The sequence below is a fragment of the Aegilops tauschii genome, chromosome 6 (genome assembly GCF_002575655.3).
Source record: "Aegilops tauschii subsp. strangulata cultivar AL8/78 chromosome 6, Aet v6.0, whole genome shotgun sequence".
Taxonomy (NCBI): domain Eukaryota; kingdom Viridiplantae; phylum Streptophyta; class Magnoliopsida; order Poales; family Poaceae; genus Aegilops; species Aegilops tauschii.
Window position 1 is genome coordinate 420,245,504 of NC_053040.3, and position 19,638 is coordinate 420,265,141.

Sequence of the window (19,638 nt, forward strand, 5' to 3'; positions counted from 1 at the left end):
AGCACTTGGCCAGTGCAGTGGGTCTCCCCGGCTCAACAAACTCCGTCTGGGTGATTACCACGTCCGGGTCATCGGCCGGGTGAGCCAGGCTGGAGGTCTCCGGGTTAGCAGAAGTTTCTGCGATTGGCTTGTCGGTTGGAGCGGCGGCTGCAGGAGCAGAGGCAACTGGCGGTTCTTGAGCTGCAGCCTCCGGTTCAGGCAAGTCCGGCTCTTCGACCGGCTTGTTCTTTTTTGCCCTCTTGCTGAGCTTTGCTTGGGCACTGAAAGGACAAAAAGGTTAGTACAAAAGTATGAGTAAAGATAAGCACAACAAGAGATGATCATCATTACCCGGGTACGGTCTTGAAGGCCGGCAGGTTTGATTGCATCGAGTCACCAGAGGAGGGTGAGGTTTCCTGATAGTTTGAATCGGAAGAATTGAGCGGTTGACGTATAACACCCGCCAAAGGATGAAAAGGGTACAAGTGGGAGATAACCTCGGTCCGGCGTTTCCTCGACGCGTCAGGTAAACCGGAGGAGAGGTCAGCGTCTTTGTTGGTCCGGGTGTGCCGCCGGCTCTCATGAATCTGTTGCTTCAAAAGAAATTGAGGATTTTGATAAGCTAAAGGATGTGAAAATCTTACTTTCCGGGTTACCCTTCGGACTTTCAGCCTTGGCAAGGGCTCCGAGTCGGAGGAAAGTGTCATTACCTCTTCAACCACCGGGTTACTTGCTCCGGTGTCATCCTGTTGATGAACAGTATTGATAAGGTGGACAGAAATAAACAACAAATACAACAAGAGCTTACAGGCTCAGGGGTTACCTCTGACTCGGAGCTGTCGCTTAGTTGCAGCAGCTCTGAAGCAGTAGGCCTACTTCCCTTCTTGCGGGGAGCGGCTCTCTTGGCGGCTTTCTTAGCCTTCCTGGCCTTCTTGGCCGCCTCATGGTCATATTTGACCTTCCAGAATTTGTCATCAGCCTGAAAGTACAATGACGATTTCTTAAGGTTCGGATGGAAGTTATCTACAGAAGAAAATAAGATGTTCAGATCAGCGGCTTACCGCTGGGGCCGGGTTGGTCTTGCAGAAGGGGTTTAAGTCGGTCCTCCCGCAGTCTGCCAAACTCTCGTTCAAGAGAGCCTTGGTCATATCCTCAGCAACATCTTCAGGAAGATCATTGCGGTTGTGTCTCAGGGGGGGTCATCTTTCTGGCCCGAGTACTCACACATTAAGCCGGGGCGGCGGCTTAAGGGGATCACCCGCCACGAGATCCAGACTCGGACCAGATCAATGCCATTAAGGCCATTTCCCAGGAGAGCCTTGATTTTGTTGATGGTGGGGATCAGAGGTTGGCGCTCCGCCTGAGTTAACTTGTCAGACAGAGGGTGAGTTGGTTCCAGACGTGAAGGGCGAAAGCCGGGCAGCGGGCTCTCGTCAGCCGGCGACGTGTCTTGGCAGTAGAACCACGTCTGGTTCCAGTCCTTTGGGTGGCTGGGCGGCTCGGCGTAAGGAAAAAGGCAGTCTCTCCGTCGCTGAATGGAGATTCCACCAAGTTCTAAGCTCGGCCCGTTGGCGCACTCGTTCTGGCGGTTCAAATAGAACAGCTCTCTAAAGAGCAGAAGACTGGGTTCCTCTCCAAGGTAGACCTCGCAGAACACTTGGAAGTTGCATATGTTCGACACCGAATTGGGTCCTATATCTTGTGGCCGCAGGTCAAAGAAATTCAGTACATCCCTGAAGAACTTTGAGCCGGGCGGTGCGAAGCCCCGGCTCATGTGATCCGCAAATATTACTACCTCCCGTCCTTTGGCTGTGGTCTCTCCTCTGACGGGTCAGGGGCGCGGTAAGACATGACGTCCTTCTTGGGCAGGTAACCCGTCTTCACAAAGTCTGCTAAGGTTTCGTCGGTGACGTTGGACCTCATCCAGTTGCAAGTGATGGGTGCTTTGGGAGCTTTGGGAGGCATGGTGCAAGTCGGAAGCCTATGATAAAAGGAAATGTCCGGTTTAATTATAAGCCGGAGGGAATTTACAGTTCAATGTTTAAAGTGGCGGCTTATGAAGGGGCCTAATGACATATGGCTAAATGCATCGGGTTATCTAAGCCGCTGAAGGAAGCGAGAATAATTCAAATTGTCTACAGCGTTATTGTAAATGAGCCGGCAAAATTTCACAGCACGTGGCTTCTTTGAGCCGGAAATGTAAGCCGCCATAGCTCAGCAGATGCAGTTTTTTACTAAGTGTAGTGAAAACAAGTTTCACAGATCGTGGTGAAAATTTTGGATCAAAATGGTTGAATAAAAGGAAAGATTTCTAGACCTAAAATAGACGCCGAGGAAGTTCATAAGCCTGAACAGAGCATGTACGCAGTAAGAAGGGATCTATGAACATTGGAATGGGCGTAAAACAACTACCACAGCAGTCCTATGCAGTTGGAGATCGAGAAAGGCGGTAAAAATAAAAACTACCGGGACTTGCGAGGAACAGCGAAGAACACGGGAAGAACTGCGGAAGCCTAATGTGGATCTACTCTACGGAGTGGCGAAGACTTACGGGTGCTGGTGAGTCGCGGGGATCGCCGCCGTTCTCTCTGGACGCAACAGGTCGATGCAGCGGCCGGAGTCGGTGAGGACGAGAAGACCCGCAGTGGCGACGGCGAGGGAGCTCGAGCGGAGGAACAGCGGCGCGAGGAAGAAGACGGGCTGCTGGAGGCTCAACGGGCCGGACTACTTATAAGGGCAAGCTCATAAGTGAGCGCGAGAAACGAGGAGGCCACGGCGCGGTTATCTCACCATAAAAAACGCCTCGATTTTCGGGATGGCAGTAAAGATAAGATCCGTTGCGGATATGGTGGAGTAAAAAATGGACTTAATGGAAGATGACGTCACGGCAGGTTACCCGGAATCCAGAGGATGATGTCACGCCGGGTTATGGCCTTCACACAATGGTAAGCCGGAGATTTTTTCTGTCGAAAGGATTGAAGATTGACATGAGCCGGCTCAAATCAATCTGGGGCCTAATGTTGAGGATGTAAACCTTAGAGTCACCCGCCCGGCGGGGCCGGGTTACTCATAAGGGTCATCACCTGAAGCCCGGCGCCAAGCTTGAAGACGGTGGGCCAAAGATGGGCTTAAGACCCGGCCATGGCTTAAGGCCCGTAGTTACAACCGTCCTTATGGTAGAACTTGTAGTGTAAGGCAAGAATAGTTGAGAGTCCGAGCCGGACACTCTTATGAGCCGGCCGGGGCTCTCAGAAGCTGCTGGGCGTCAACCTCTCTATATAAAGGGGCGACCCGACAACGGTTTAGGGACAAGGAAGATCTCGTCGGGAGCCAGGTATAGCAGTTAAGCTCCCTGGTCCTCGAAACCCTAATCAATACCACCTCAACTGGACGTAGGCTTTTACCTTCACCGTAAGGGGTCGAACCAGTATAAACCCTCGTGTTCCTTGTCCCGTTTAACCCCTTCAAGCTTCCTAGCGGCGATGGCTCCACGACTAAGTCCTAGCTTGAGGACATCTGCCGTGACAACTCCACGACACATGCCGCGCCCATGGTTGCATGACGTCGTCGACGCTCCAGCAGCGCCCCTCGCCATATGCAGCTCGCCTGCGAGCTAGTTCCAACATCTAGCCACTGGTCGGAGCGTCGCGCGTCTCCTTCCTCGTCCACAGCCACCCACACGCGTAACCGCCATGAAGGAGGGAGGAGGAGGAGGGGCGGGGAGAGGCTACCATGGCTGTGGTTCGGTGCCAAGGCATGAGAGGAGGTTGGGGCGGAGAGTGACGCAAAGCGACCGTGGGAATGAACGGCGCCGAGACGGGGAGAGGAGGTTGGTGTGAGCTCGACGCTGAGCTCATCGGTGGCGACCATGGCGGACGAGTAATGGGGAGAGAGAGAGAGAGAGAGAGAGAAAAGTGTGAGCGGTCGAGGAGATAATGGAGGAGCGAGGCAGAGATATTTGTTTCCTTCCGCCGCTCGTGTTCGCATGGGCCCATCGCGGGTGGGCCTGCAAGGGACACATGCAGCAGCCTCGCATGGACACGTGATCGACTTTAATCGCGTGGTCAACATGCGTTCGGCGCAAACGTTGAGCCGGTCGGCCGGCTACAAATGTTTCCCTTTTTTAGGAAAGATAGTTCTTTAATTAAAAAGCGTCCGGGATCTCATCCGTGATTACATGCAAGATACAACACGAGGCACGGTACACCACCTCATAAAGTTCATCACCTACTGCAAGCTTAGCTAAGATATGAGCCGCACGGTTAGCTGTTCGCCTTCTCCAAGTAACTTTGCAACCCTGCCAGCCCAGCATAAGGCCCTTGATATCCTCGACAATTGGCTCAGCCGCCGAGAGGTTTTTGTTGGCACCATTGATCATACATATGGCCTCTCTGCAGTCAAGCTCGACGTGGATCTTTGAGACCCCCATCTCGCGACCAAACTGGAGTGCTCTCCGGCATGCTTTCAATTCCACAAACTCCGGCTTCGAATCATTGGGGAAGAAATGATCTGCAGCACCCCGAAAGGCGCTATCATGGTCTCGAAGGACCGGCCCTCCTCCTCCTTTGCTAGCTGCATTTGACATAGCCCCATCAGCATTGGCAAGGATCCATCCCTGCTCAGGAGGAATCCACTTCTCCGGCGGTGTCTGCACATGGCATCTTGATTTTTTGCGGACCACTTCGAGCCACTCGTCCATGAACCTGCACACCGAGCCTGCTATTTCATGTGGGTCTTGGATCCTTTTACCGTCCCTAGCTTCATTCCTTGCTAGCCAAAGACCGTAGACACACTGAAATAACATATCCTTCTCCTCATCTCTTGCTTCTGCCATTCGGTCTAGCAGCCATCTACCGATGTCAGAGTTAGACTGGACACACTCGGGTGGTGTCGTGGAATTGTCACGGCAGATGTCCTCGAGCTAGGACTTAGTCGTGGAGCCATCGCAGCTAGGAAGCTTAAAGGGGTTAAACGGGACAAGGAACACGGGGGTTATACCGGTTCGGCCCCTTACGGTGAAGGTAAAAGCCTACGTCCAGTTGAGGTGGTATTGATTATGGTTTCGATGACCAGGGAGCCTGATTGCTATGCCTGGTTCTCGACGAGATCTTACTTGTCCCTAAACCGCCGCCGGGTCGTCCCTTTATATAGAGAGGTTGACGCCCAGCGGCTCTCAGAGTCCCGGCCGGCTCATAAGAGTGTCCGGCTCGGATTCTCAACTATTCTTGCCTTACACTACAAGTCTTGCCATACGGCGGTTTATCACTACGGGCCTTAAGCCTCCTCCGGGTCTTAAGCCCATTATCTAACCCGCCGTCTTCAAGCTTGGCACTGGGCTTCGCGTGATGACCATTATGACGTAACCCGGCCCCTCCTGGGCGGGTGACTCTAATGGTTATATCCTCAACAGGTGGTGAGCTAGCCTGGATTGCCCTCCTATCAGAGAGTTCTTTCCAAAACAAATGAGAGTGAGGGCAATACCAAAAACGGTGAGCGAGAGGTTCCTCCCTACCACATCCATTGCAGAAGATGTCGGGCTTGATTTTCCTTCTATGCAATTCCGATCCCACAGCCAGACCATTCCTCATCAGTCTCCAAGAGTGGACCTTAACTTTGGGCACATGAGCACCCCACAGCGCCAGCCAACTCCTGTGAGTCTACACATTCGAAGAGGCCTCCGGTATGCGCCCTCTTCCTACTCATCAACAGATGGTAAGCCGAACGAACCATGAATACTCCATCCTTGGTATAATTCCACGCTAAGCAATCCTCCACACCCTGACCACCAACCGGAATTTGCCTGATATCATTTGCATCATCAACAGAGAATATAGCTTCGACCTTGGCGTGATCCCAGTTATCACCATCTACGGACAACAGGTCACACACCCGTGTGGTGCCATGCATGAATGTTTGGCCTAGTGGCCGTAGGCTACCCTTGCACGGTATCCAATTGTCATGGTGGATAATAACTCTAGACCCATCACCAATGCGCCAAACAACACCCTCTCTGAGGAGATCACGACCAAAAAGTATACTCCTGAAAGTAAAAGAACCTCCCGAAGGGCAAGTTGCATTCATAATAGATCCATCCTTGAAGTACCTAGCTTGAAGGACTCTAGCACACAAAGATTGAGGGACATGCAGAATTCGCCAAGCTTGCTTAGCAAGGAGCGCCTGGTTGAAAGCTTCAAAATTCCTGAACCTCATGCATCATTCACTTTTTGACATGCACATCTTATCCCATTCCACCTAGAGCACCTTCTTCTCACCATTCGCTGAACCCCACCAGAAGTTAGAGGATATGGCGGTCAGGTTTCGGCACATTTTCTTTGACAGTTAAAAACAGCTCATGGTTAAAGTCGGTGTCGCTTGTAACCCAAATTTGACAAGCACTTCCTTAGCAGCCTTTCACAATCCTTGGCCCTTCCAGCCCAAAACCTTTTCTTTGGAACTTTCCCTAACATGCTCGAAAGTACCCTCTTTTGATCTTCCTACTACAGTTGGTAGGCCCAAGTACTTCTCGCTTAGGGCCACAAAAAAATACCTATGATCCCCTTGAGCGTCTCTTTGTCCCCATCGCAACCCCCCCCCCCCCCCCCCCTTCCCAAAGAAAATGGAAGATTTTTGAAGTTTAACCCGTTGGCCCGAGGCTTGTTCATAGACTTGGAGTATATCTCTAAGGGCCTCTATATTGCTTTGAGATCCCTCAAGGAAGACTATGCTGTCATCCGCAAACATAAGGTGGGTCATATGGGGGCATTGCTTCGAGATGACACACCACAATGCTGCTTATCAAGTTGAGCCTTTTTCAGTAGAGCAGAGAAGCCTTCAACACAGAACAGAAACAAATAAGGGGACAAGGGATCTCCCTACAGAGCCGGGGGATTGGATGATTTACCCCACTTTACAAGGGGTTGGATGATTTGCCCTTTGATTGTCTCAATGACAGTGGCCCCGGGCCCCACCCGGTAGCCTCTCGGGGAGGGGGAGGGGGAATGATCCAATGAAGAAGTAAAGTGGGGCAAAAGATCCAATTTCTCCTACAGAGCCTCCGACATGGGACAAAGATTTCTGAATAGCCACCATTCAATTTGACATAATGGTTTTTTTTCCGGTCTTGCGGGGTTACAATATGTGATAATTTATATGGATGATGTCAATGGCACTTCCAAGTTGGCGTTGATGATCCGGTTGTGTTGCTATTGGTGTCGAGATCTTGTTAGGTGGTCGGGTCACTCCGTTGTGCGCTAGCTTTGTCCAACTTTCTGGTTCATGTTCTAGGCATATTTGGGTTGAGGTTTTTGGCTCAGATGATCGTAGTCATAGCGCACACACGCTTCAGCTGCCATAGAGTAATCTTCTAGTAAACCTGCCACTTCATGGTAAGAAGTATGCATAGTAATTATATTTGAAATTGTTATGTCCTGTAAGCAGTAGTTAGTTCAGCTATTTACAGATAAGCTTCTGTCGGTTGCAACGAACAAACAAAATTCAGTTTAGTCCCCAGATCAAAATTCAGTTTAGTCCTGGACTGGCGGCGCCACAACATAGCCCGAGTGCCTGACAGCAGAACTACAGAACTGAAACACAAAGCTGCAAATGATGATGATCAGCAGAAACAAAACTATATTTCATTTCAGCACAGCTCACTGGTGGATCATCTCCAGATAAAAACTATAGTTCAATACAGCTCACTGGTGGATCATCTCCAGAAACAAAACTATAGTTCAATAAAGCTCACTGGTGGATCATCTCCGCAGGTTATTATACACAGCAGAAAGAAGGCTTATATGTCCAACATTCATCCAACACAACACACAAATGAAAAAGAAGACAACGAAATGGGCAGGACAACACAATGCTGCATACTGCGTGTAGTGTTAATATCATCCTTCTTTGTTAACATCACCATGTGGATGGAAGTACAGACCGATCCAGAGGAGACAAATCCAAGTGGATGCCGAGTATTCTTTCATACAATACAATATTTTACCCACTATACCTTGATACAAGATGGGACTCCCAAACCAAATCGAAAGAAAGAAAGTGTTAGAAAACACGAAAAACCCTCACTATATGAACCAGGACATAAGGCTTCTACAGCATTTTCATAGTTAGAGAATCAGGCGGCGTGATAGGACAGTGTGTATCGGATCTAAGCAGAACGAGAATCAGAGAATATGCACGTATTAATCAGCCTTGGTCTGCTCTACTGACTTAACTGGCCGGGACTCGAACCCACCCCCTTTCCGGTTCTCGAGAGAGTAGGGCATGTATGTCCCCAGAATCTTATCCCAAAGGACGAAGAAAGGTTGAGAAAAGTTATATTTGTTGCCATAGAGCTGGTGGTGGATATCATGGTAAGCAGTGTTGTTGTTGAACAACGCATGGAGGATGTTCCCGGGAAGCCACAGCCCGCAGTGGTCATCCACCGTCTTGATGGTCGCAAAAGAGAAAAAGAATATGGATGTTCGTGGTGTCATACCGGAGAGGAGGAAGGAGAGAGCACCGCCAATAGTGTCCAGAATAAGGCCCTCAAGAGGGTGGTTGTAAAGAGCCCCAAAGGAATAAGGGACTACAAGAGTGTGGTGCTTGGAATGGATGTGCTTATACAGAAACTTGTTGATGTGCATGTATCTGTGCATGAAGTACTGCCATGTGTCCATGACAAACATCGCGATGATAAATTGCAGCGCTATCACCACAGCAGAAGGCTGCTTCGGTGCAATACCACTCTCATCACCAATAACCTGCAGTTCAAGAAAATTTAACCACTTTAGAAACTTGCGTATAAATGAAGCTGTCAGGTAAAGTCCACAAGAATTGTTAAGGCCTGGTATTACTTCAAAAAACTGCTCGTTAAATTGGGCATTACTGCAAACCAAGTTTTCCCCATGAGACGCTATGTTGTTGTACTTTCAGTCAACATAAAGTGTAGTGTTGCATCAATTTTGGGGTTTGTAACATGCTGTATGCTATTGTACAAATGTACAACTGCTTCTCAGAAGCAATACTAGAATCAGCTCCTCGCTACTATTTCAGAGGGTCGGGTTTCTTTGTTAGCAACGGTAAGTTTCTTATCTTCCACAGCAAGTATAAACGCAAAAACGTTAGGCTGAGCAACTCTCCAGAAACCAAACTGCAGTTATAAGCATGGCATGCTGATTTCCTTTCCTTAATATTTCATTTCACCACAGGTCAGGTCCCAAAATTTTGCTCTATGTGGAATGCGGTAGTTACATGCCAAAACAATCCAAGACAAGGACGTCCTAAGCCAGTCACTTCAGCTCCAAATCAGGATAGATAGCTTATCAAGCGTCTCTCTATCTACTAGTGCCATTTATGGAAGAGGCAAAGAGAAAAGGCACTTTGCAGCTCAAAATCATGGTTACCAATACAGCAAAGGCCTTAAAATCATTGTTGCCACTACAGCAAAGGCCAAAGCTACGTATTCAGGTGGCCTATCTGCAAACCAGAAGGAATATATATATAGACAGGAAAGGGCGAGGAGGATTACCGCGAAGAGCGTGAGCGCGACGACGACCTGGAAGGCCTGCTGGACGAGGACGCCCCTGACGACGGCGCCCCTGGAGACGACGTTCCTGGCGGCCTCGTCCCCCCTGGGGTGCAGGCGGTACGCGTCGAGGCCCTCCACGCCGTCCAGCGCGACGTAGAGCCCCGAGTAGAGCCAGTAGACGGCGATCGGCACGAACGTGCCGAGCAGCTCGTCCGACACCCCAATCGGCATCCCGCCTCCCTCCCTCGCGGGCCCCGGCCCCCTCCCGAATCCCCGGCGAGACGAGACGAGGCGACGGAGGAAATGCGCGCGCGCGCGAGCGCGAGGCTTCTCTCGCCCAACGCCCGTGGACGCCGCGCGGATTCGGGGGCGGGGGGCGGCGGGATTGGGGGCAGGCGGCCCGGATCTCTCCGACGGAGAGGGGGAGCTTTGGGGTTGGAGGACTTTTCAGCGGGGGCTGGCGGCTGCGCTGGAGGAAGGCGGGTGGGAGGGGGGAGGCCAGAGGCTGGAATATAGGCGCGGTGGCCCGGCGGGAGGGGCCCGGCCGTCGCCGTCGGTCCGTGCGACGACAGGGAGGGAGGGGGGAGGAGACGGGGGGACGGGCGCTGGCCGCATCCCCGCAGAGGGGCCGGAGGTTATCAAACGGCCCGCACGAGCGAGCGAGCACGTACGTGTACGCCACCGTGTGGATCCACGGCGCCAACGGTGGCGATGTTGTGGTGTACCCCGTCACGGGAAGTTTCTGTGGATCTTCGTGTCAAATATCGTGAAGACCACGACAGTAGATGAGATTTCCTTCCTGCGTAGTAGTAGAGCGGCAGCCTAGCCCGAGTCCATTCCTTTTCGCGGCGTTGCTCGTTTGACCCCTTGGCTGGCTTTAGCCGGCCGCCCAGAAGATTGCGACGGAACTTGATGGCTCCTTGCTTCCTGCCGAACTTGACCAGGAACCACTTTCTTACGGAGGCATGTGATCAGATTACGCTTAAAAATCAGCTAAAATAGCACCACCGCCGTAAACTAATTAAAGACGTTTTAGATCACTAAAGTAGTATATCTAAACTGCGAATTTCGAAGATGGATCAACCGAATATCTACGCACTACCAGCTACCGAGATTCATATAACAAACAAAACAGACCACACTTGCAAGACCACGGCAGCACTTGTCAGGAAAGTCACTTGTTTAACAGCCAACGACACGTTCCAGTACCCCACTTGTGGCAAACGACACGTTCCAGGTACCACACTTGTGACAAACGACATCCAAGTCAGGGATCCAACAAACGACTACAGTATGTATCAGAAGACGACGCTAGCTACACCACCAACCAGCGAATCATGCTGGTCAGGACCGGTTTCAGAGCAGGCGCTGCAGCGATCATCTGTACGCCGGTGCGCCGGCGAACGAGTAGAGGGAGGACACCGGCACCCTTGAAGCAGCAGGCCCCTGGAGGTTTGCCGGGTAAGCGGCAGGCCTGGCCGCGTAGGACAGGTCCTGAGCGGCGGGGTAAGCACCACGGTAGATCTCGTCAGCGTAGCTGGGGTGCGCGGCGACCTCCTGCGGCGGCACCCTGTAGTCTCTTGGAAGGAATGGATCCACCCTGTTGGCGGCGTCAGCTGGAGCCCTGGGAGCAGAATTCAAGTTCAACAAGGTCAGAATTCATCAAGCATCGGAGCATATGTGTATGTATATGATTAGATAACAACTAAATCAAAACATTTTTATGTTGTAGTGCATGGTTTACATTTGTAAAAGACCGCAGTCATCAAGACAGCATGATATAAACCTTGAAGAGATGTCAAAAACACCCTCAACGACATGTTCAAATATTAATACATGCCAAATTTGCTTTTTGTTCCTAAATGTTTTAGTCTGTTCATGATTAATTGCCAAACAAATACACAAATTCTAGAATCATGAAGGAAAGGTTCTGGCATGAGGGTAAACTTCTTATTTCTAAAAAAGAGAAAATTGAGGGCCATGAGCATGTAATGAAGTGCCAGTAAGGTGCCTAAACTGTAGGGGCCTCCAGTGCATTAATACTTTCTTTGATGAGTCGGACAAACTTTTGGAAAGAATGAACAGGTCTCCTAGATTCAACAGTTCTTTTCTTCTGAAATGAAATCCCAGATTCTCATAAAACAGCCTATACTAGGGTAATCAGCACCCAGTATATGAATCATAATAGTCTACAGCTATTAATCGTATACTTTTTAGAAAGAGGTGAATTGGTTAGCTATCTTAGACTCGGCACCAAACTAACAGAATCCACAGAAACAACCCATTGAACAAATAGTTGGTGGGAAGGAAATTCTGCATTCAGAGTAACAAAGTGCCCCACTAAAGGATTACAAAAGAATTACGACCTTCTAATAATTTCACATCAACGGACACAACTTATCAAACATACTTCGATAAAATGGACGAAAATATGGTGAAAAGCTATGCTCACAATTAAAAATTCAATTTGGAAGCAGCCAAAAAATTGTACTATTAAATTGACTGCCATGCTTGAAAATATATTAATTAAAAATATTTTCTGTTATATAAATTAAATTAGCACACAAATTACAGTATACGAACATATAAGATAATGACCACTCACCTTTCATAAATGATATTAGCTTGATGTGGATGGTATGAACCATGAGGAGCAGGAGCAACATGATAGTATGTAGGTGGCTGAGCTTCTTCAACAAATTGTGGGCGTCGAATTTCTTCAACATGGAGTGATGGCCTTCTTTCTTCATAATCATAGGCTAACCTCCTTTCCTCAGCAAATTGTGGGTGTTGCATTTCTTCATGATATCGTGGCAGCCTCCTTTCTTCATAATCATATGGCTGTCGCCTTTCTTCAACATAGTGAGGCAGGAGCCTTTCAACACGGTTTGTCCGAGGAACTTCTTGAACATGTTGGGAAGATGGCCGATGTATGTTAATTGGCTTGTATAGTGCCAGTAGCTTACGGACCTACAAAATAGAACCATAAATTACATCATGAACATGCAAAATGTTATTTTAGTTTTATTTCAGTTTTGGATACATTTCAAATTACACAATTTAGAATAATTGTCATGGCTTACTTGTCTAGAATTGAGCTCTTGGGTGAATTTTCCCTTTGAATCATAGTTCTCCTTAATGGCATGCTTGAAACTACTCTCAGGAAGCGGAAGACAATCTTTATCAATCCTGAATTTGACCTGCATCAAGTGCATGAATTAGTTAAAATAATAAAGTGTCCTTAGCATCATCTCCTTTGACCTATCATTCATCTTCATGAAAGATGAAAACAATGCTAAAAGAAACTCCATGTTAGCTTTCCAAGGCTAAAACACCCCACACTGAAAGGATAAAAGATATTAAAAGAACAAGATCACCACAGATTTTGGCAAACACAAAATGTAATAATGCAAATTAATCAACATGGGGTATAGAGAAATTAGAATTCCACGGCAAACATAGGGTGTGCTTGGAACTTTGGATGGTGACCAAAACCAACCATACTAACCTTTTTGGTCATAGCCAAAATTTTGGCTCTTGCTTGGATGGTTGCCAAATATTTTGGAATGCCCAAGTGCTCTAGTCAACTCTAGTTGATTTTTTTTTTTTTGCCAAAACATGGGCAACCAAAACCTTAGCCAATATTTTGACTAGCAAAATTTTGGTGATGTTGGGCTCAAACCAAACGCACCCATAGCTCTATTATAGAGATCTGTGCATAATATTGCTTTCGCAAGGGATTCGTTATAGATGATCAGTAGTGTTTGCATACGCATGTTCCAATACCATTTTACTCGCTCCCTCCACACAATTAATCCTTGCCATCTACCAGTACTCACCATTAATATGTTTTGCTAGGTATATCATTACAAACATGGGTGTAACCATGCAAGGTCATCCGCCGATTTTTCTTCCGAAGGTCAGACAAAACTATTGAACTAATTACCAAAAAAGATTAGGCCAGAAACTCAAAGACAAACAGCTATTTCTTTCTACATAGCCTGAGATCGCCATTAATTCGGTTACTGTGCAAAGTGCAAACATATACCTTCTTAACAGAAATCAACACATTTTGAAGGGAACAAATGGTTTACTTTGTCTCTATTAATTAAAGATAGTTCAGGACATGTGACATTTTCTCATAAAAAGATCATGTGTGTTTCCTAACTTGATCGGAGGTGTCCTATCTACCATCATTTCGAGAAGACTTCCACCTCACCCTTTGCCACGTAACATCATGTATGCTAGGATGTGTTCCAATATACCACGACCTTTGCACCCTCTGCTACTCTAGCAAAGACTTACTGACGCAACAAACGACAACTCCCACATGATCAATGCTAGACCGCCATGGACATTTAATGATTAAGGAAACTAAAATAAGAATTAGTACTCACTAGTAACCGTTCTGATTCGTTATGAAAAAATTGAAGCACAAGCCTTGTAAGAAAATAAATTTAGCTTAAATAACCATTTTAAGTTTAATGACGTAAAAAGTTGCCAAGTGAGACAAGAAGAACATGTCGCTGTTCTCTTCAATAAGCATACACGCATATCCAAACTTCGAGTTTGCATGCCATCGGAATCAACAGGAATTTCAACACATCACTAATGAGCCTTTCAAAGGATCAGTCAAAAAAAAACTATCAGGCCATTGTCTGCGGTATTAACTTGTGCGGCTTTCTACATACCCTAACCATACGATATAGCACATAATATCTTCAGGACAGGTTGTATAATAATACTAGTTAATAGTAAACAGGATACTTCTACTAACATAATAATGGGCCATAAGCACGCAAACAATGACCAAAAATTACCTGAGCAGGGAATTTCCCATAATATCTTCAGGACAGGTTGTATAATAATACTAGTTAATAGTAAACGGGATACTTCTACTACCATAACAATGGGCCATAAGCACGCAAACAATGACCAAGAATTACCTGAGCAGGGAATTTCCCGTTGAACGCACGTCGCACAAGATCCATCCCTCCTCTTGCCGTTGCCTTGTACACCCCATAGAGAAGCTTCAGGTCAAAGTCATACAGGAACAGCTTCGCCCCTGGTCGGATCTTCTCCACCACATCTATCTTCGCCTTGGGCAAGCCAAACACGCTGTTCTGGAAGCACTCCGGCTTCGTCTTTCCATTGCACATGAAGATAAACCCAGCACTGCCCCTCTCCTCCCCCGCTGTGTCGTCCTTCTTCTCCTTCTCCTCCCCCTTCGGGTTCACCCTCCCCTGTCCTTCCCCCTTCTCCCTCCCCCTCATCTTATCCTTCCTACCCCTCTTCCTGTCAGCACTGCTGTTCCCAGTGCCCATCTTCCTGTCAGCACTGCTGTTCCCAGTGCCCATCTTAATGCCATCACCCTTGCTCTCGGCGACAGTCTTACTGCCATCACCCTTGTTCTCGGCGACAGACTTACTGCCATCACCCTTGTTCTCGGCGACAGACTTACTGCCATCACCCTTGTTCTCGGTGACGGACTTAGTGCCATCACCCTTGTTCTCGGCGACGGACTTACTGCCATCACCCTTGTCCTTGGCGACGGACTTAGCGCCATCACCCTTGTTCTCGGCGACGGACTTACTGCCACCACCGTTGTCCTTGGCGACGGACTTATCGCCATCACCGTTGGCCTTGGCGACCATCTTCCCGTCGGCGCCGCCGTTCTCGGCGACCACAAGGGCGGCCGAAGTGCCGACGTCGGCCGGGGCGGGAACCACCGGCGTGGGCCCCGAAGCAGGCGCGTCGGCGGAGGCCGCGACTGCAGCGGCGGCGGCCGCCTTCTGCTTCTCCGGATCGGCCTTCTTCTTCTTACACGCCCTCTTGCGCCTGACCGATCCGGGGGTGGCCTTGGACGGCGGCGTCTTCGCGGAGGCGGAGGCGGACGCGGCGCCCTTGCCCTTGGCGCTCGGAGTGGTGGGCGCCTCCTTCACCATGGCTGATTGGAGCGGCCAGATCAGGGAAAATTGCCACGAAAATTCAGAAAAACTTTGCTGAATCTACTCGTGAAAAAATCGAACTAAACTACGCTGAATCTACTCGCGAAGATCGAACTGAGCCGCGCTGAATCTACTCGCGAAGATCGAACTGAGTACGGGCAATCGCTCGGCTCGATCTCGTCGATCGGTAGGGCACGCGACCGGCTACGATGCAGGGAGAATTGAGGAAGTGGTAACTGAAATCCAGGTCCGGATGACGGAGGTGAGGAGCGCGTACCTTCGGTAGCGAGAAAGGGGATGACTGTCAGGGGGATGTGCACGGCGCGCCTGATGTGGCCTCCGCTCTGCGTCAGGGGGTGGGGGTTTATAGGCGTGGGGAGACAGGGAGGGGAGTCCTCGATGGACATCCGGTGCGGACTGCGGAGTGCGGACCCCAAATCCTTTGCCGGTTCGCTTTTCGACCCTATAGACGGCTGGACTGTCTGGATCGAACGCCGTGGAGGAAATATAGGCGGTATTTTTCCTGGTCTATTCTATGCCCGATTGGGTAAACATGCCCACTTTCTGAAAAAAGGACACACGCTCGTTCTAGTAGCACGTCTCGGTCTCTTGGGGCAAGGAGACGAGACCTGTGGGTCTTTATACTATTGCATTTTAACAACCTTTGTGCGGTATATTCAACAATCAAATGGATTTATAAGGAAAAGACTATGAATCCTAGCTCCCACAACTTAAACATGGCGACGCTCTGTTCTTGACGTTTGTTAGTGGTGCGCTCGTATGGCTTCACTTTTGTGAGTTTTAAGGAGGATGAACAGTTTAATGAAAACGGTTTATCTATGGAGCATGTTGTCTTTATGCATAGTGTTGTTACTGCTCAAGGCCTTAAATGTGTGTCGGTAGTGCGCACGTACGGCTTCTCTTTTTTCGAGCTTTGCCGAGGATAACAGTTTAGATTGGATGGTTACCCGTGGAACAAGTTGCCTTTACTTGATGCTAATAAACGGTCTGATTATAACCATCATGGTGCCTATATCTAGTAGAGTAAAGCTTATAAATATAGCAATGTCAACAACGTTCCGTTGGTCCAAAGTTTAATAATGGAGATACTCATTTCAACATGCGTCGTATACTCTTTTGTCGCTTATTATTAGTGAGCGTATGTTTTTCCAATGTAAACTTCATCTACTCCTTCTATATGGGAATTTAAGATGAGATGGATAATTTCGCAAAATCAAGGCAGCATAGTATGCAAGGCAACCATTATAATCTTCTCCAAAACCATCGAATTAATATATTGACTCTTCAGCTCCCATGTAATTTTATCAACAAGCATGTATGCCGCCAATCTCCGTGAAAGCTAAGCATTTGACGGTCGCACTGAGGAGAACTAGCGTGGCGCAGTCAATGCCGTCGGATCGAGCGTGAAGATCACGCGGTCTGTAGTGTCCCAGCTCGCATAGATGTATTAACTCTTCAGGTCCTATGTAAGCCGGTAATCGCATGTATGCCGCCAGTCTTTGTGAAAGCTAACCATCTGATGGTTGCATTGAGGCGAACTAGCGCGACGCAGTCGCTGCCGTCGGATCGGGGCGCGAAGATCACGGGGTCCATAGTGTGCTAGCTGACATAGATGTATTAACTCTTCAGCTCCCATGTAAGCCGGTAACCAACGAGAGCATGTATGCCGCCAATCTTCGTGAAAGCTAACCATCTGACGGTTGCACTGAGATGAACTAGCGTGACGTAGTCGCTGCCGTCGGATCGGGGCGCGAAGATCACGGGGTCCATAGTGTGCCAGCTGACATAGATGTATTAACTCTTCAGCTCCCATGTAAGTCGGTAACCAACGAGCATGTATGCCGCCAATCTTCGTGAAAGCTAACCATCTGACGGTTGCACTGAGGCGAACTAACGCGGCGCAGTCGCTGCCGTCGGATCGGGCGCAAAGATCACGGGGTCCATAGTGTGCCAGCTGGCATAGATGTATTAACTCTTCAGCTCCCATGTAAGCCAGTAACCAACGAGCATGTATGCCGCCAATCTTAGTGAACGCTAACCATTCGACGGTCCCACTGAGGCGAATTAACGCGACGCAGTCGCTACCGTCGGATCGGGGCGCGAAGATCATGGGGTGCATAGTGTGCCAGCTGGCATAGATGTATTAACTCTTCAGCTCCCATGTATTCCGCTAACCAATGAACATTTATGTCACCAATCTCCATGAAAGCTAACCATTTGACGGTTGCACTGAGGCGAACTAGTGTGATGCAGTCACTGCCGTCGGATCGGGGCGTGAAGATCACGTCCGTAGTGTGCCAGCTGGCATATAACATTTAGGAAGAAGGGAGAAGAAATAACAAATTCACCATCGTTATCCACTTGTTGGGAGAGGCCATTTCCAGGAGGAGCTGTCATGTTTGTCCAAATCCCCACATGTATCATGGATAGCTTCTTCCTCGCCTTCCCCATCATGTGATGGTCTCCTTCGCAGTCGACCTTGCTGCCTCGCGCATGATCTCAGTTTTGGCGGTTGCTCACCATCAAGCTTGACCACGACTAGGGGCGCTCGACCCCTCCATCCCCAGTTGTAGTAGGAGTGCGATGCGTTTAATCGCCACCTCCATCTCCGCCGTGTTCTGGAGTCTGCTTGTGTTACTCATTGTCGCTCCCCTGTCTCCTCTAGTTTTCATCATGGGTTGTGTGCCATTAGCAGACGACTCCGCCATGACTACTCGCTGTCATGGTTGACCTCGTTACCCCGCGCTTGAGGGGGGGAGGGGTTTCGCGGCTGCTCACCATCGAGCTCGACCTAGGCTACAATTGCTTGATCCTTCCATTCACCGGTCGCCACAAGAGTCCATTGCATCTGGTCGCCATCGCCATCTCCATCGCGCTATGGAATCTGCTAGTGTTGCTCACCGTCGCTTCCCCCGTCTTCTCTTGGTTTCTTCCGCAGGATGCGCTCCATTAACATCGTCTCCGGTTGAGAGTCAAGCTCGTCCAGCCACGCATTCATAGTTCCCGAGGTAAGAATCGCGGCAAGCCATTTTTTAGCCATTTTTAGTTGGTTCATTATGAGTTCATGACATGTGACATTGCATGAACAACTCGAATGCAGAAAACACTATGGTCACTTGTAGGTGATGTCTACTACGCAACCTTCTTCTTGTAGACTCTTGTTGGGCCTCCAAGCGCAGAGTTTTGTAGGACAGTAGCAAATTTCGCTCAAGTGGATGACCTAAGGTTTATCAATCCGTGGGAGGCGTAGGATGAAGATGGTCTCTCTCAAACAACCCTGCAACCAAATAACAAAGAGTCTCTTGTGTCCCCAACACACCCAATACAATGGTAAATTGTATAGGCGCACTAGTTCGGCGTAGAGATGGTGATACAAGTGCAATATGGATAGTAGATACAGGTTTTTGTAATCTGAAAATATAAAAACAGCAAGGTAACAAGTAACAAAAGTGAGCGAAAACGGTATTGCAATGCTTGGAAACAAGGCCTAGGGTTCATACTTTCACTAGTGAAAGTTCTCTCAACAATGATAACATAATTAGATCATATAACAATCCCTCAACGTGCAACAAAGAGTCACTCCAAAGTCACTAATAGCGGAGAACAAACGAAGAGATTATTGTAGGGTACGAAACCACCTCAAAGTTATTCTTTCTGATCGATCTATTGGGCTATTCCTATAAGTGTCACAAACAGCCCTAGAGTTCGTACTAAAATAACACCTTAAGATACACATCAACCAAAACCCTAATGTCACCTAGATACTCCAATGTCACCACAAGTATCCGCGGGTTTGATTATACGATATGCATCACATAATCTCAGATTCATCTATTCAAACCAACACAAAGAACTTCAAAGAGTGCCCCAAAGTTTCTACCGGAGAGTCAAGATGAAAACGTGTGCCAACTCCTATGCATAAGTTCACAAGGTCATAGAACCCGCAAGTTGATCACCAAAACATACATCAAGTAGATCATGTGAATATCCCATTGTCACCACAGATAAGCACATGCAAGACATACATCAAGTGTTCTCAAATCCTTAAAGACTCAATTCGATAAGATAACATCAAAGGGAAAACTCAATCCATTACAAGAAGGTAGAGGGGGAGAAACATCATAAGATCCAACTATAATAGCAAAGCTCGCAGTACATCAAGATCGTGCC

General features: G+C 48.5%; 2 protein-coding genes across 2 annotated transcripts; both read right to left on the reverse strand.

Moving 5' to 3' along the window:
- Window positions 1–7,694: 7,694 nt before the first annotated feature.
- LOC109778107 (sphinganine C4-monooxygenase 1) lies at window positions 7,695–10,156 on the reverse strand. Its single transcript, XM_020336658.4, has 2 exons — window positions 9,500–10,156; window positions 7,695–8,732 (listed from the first exon to the last, which is right to left on the reverse strand). Exons 1-2 carry the CDS (start codon window positions 9,728–9,730, stop codon window positions 8,172–8,174), a joined length of 792 nt encoding a protein of 263 aa, XP_020192247.1. The 5' UTR covers window positions 9,731–10,156; the 3' UTR covers window positions 7,695–8,171.
- Window positions 10,157–10,641: 485 nt separating this feature from the next.
- Window positions 10,642–15,876, reverse strand: LOC109778106 (uncharacterized). Its single transcript, XM_073502354.1, has 5 exons — window positions 15,725–15,876; window positions 14,446–15,446; window positions 12,583–12,699; window positions 12,105–12,469; window positions 10,642–11,123 (listed from the first exon to the last, which is right to left on the reverse strand). Exons 1-5 carry the CDS (start codon window positions 15,852–15,854, stop codon window positions 10,877–10,879), a joined length of 1,860 nt encoding a protein of 619 aa, XP_073358455.1. The 5' UTR covers window positions 15,855–15,876; the 3' UTR covers window positions 10,642–10,876.
- Window positions 15,877–19,638: the final 3,762 nt, after the last annotated feature.

What these genes read in the sequence shown, in the direction of transcription:
- LOC109778106 (XM_073502354.1), bottom strand. Translation starts at nt 15,854, where the DNA reads ATGTCCATCGAGGACTCCCCTCCCTGTCTCCCCACGCCTATAAACCCC. An exon ending in CCCCTTTCTCGCTACCGAAG is followed by an intron (nt 15,447 to 15,724) that starts GTACGCGCTCCT and finishes CGCTCCAATCAG; the next exon opens with CCATGGTGAAGGAGGCGCCC. An exon ending in AAGAGCTCAATTCTAGACAA is followed by an intron (nt 12,470 to 12,582) that starts GTAAGCCATGAC and finishes TCTATTTTGTAG; the next exon opens with GTCCGTAAGCTACTGGCACT.
- LOC109778107 (XM_020336658.4), bottom strand. Translation starts at nt 9,730, where the DNA reads ATGCCGATTGGGGTGTCGGACGAGCTGCTCGGCACGTTCGTGCCGATC. An exon ending in TCGCGCTCACGCTCTTCGCG is followed by an intron (nt 8,733 to 9,499) that starts GTAATCCTCCTC and finishes CTTGAACTGCAG; the next exon opens with GTTATTGGTGATGAGAGTGG.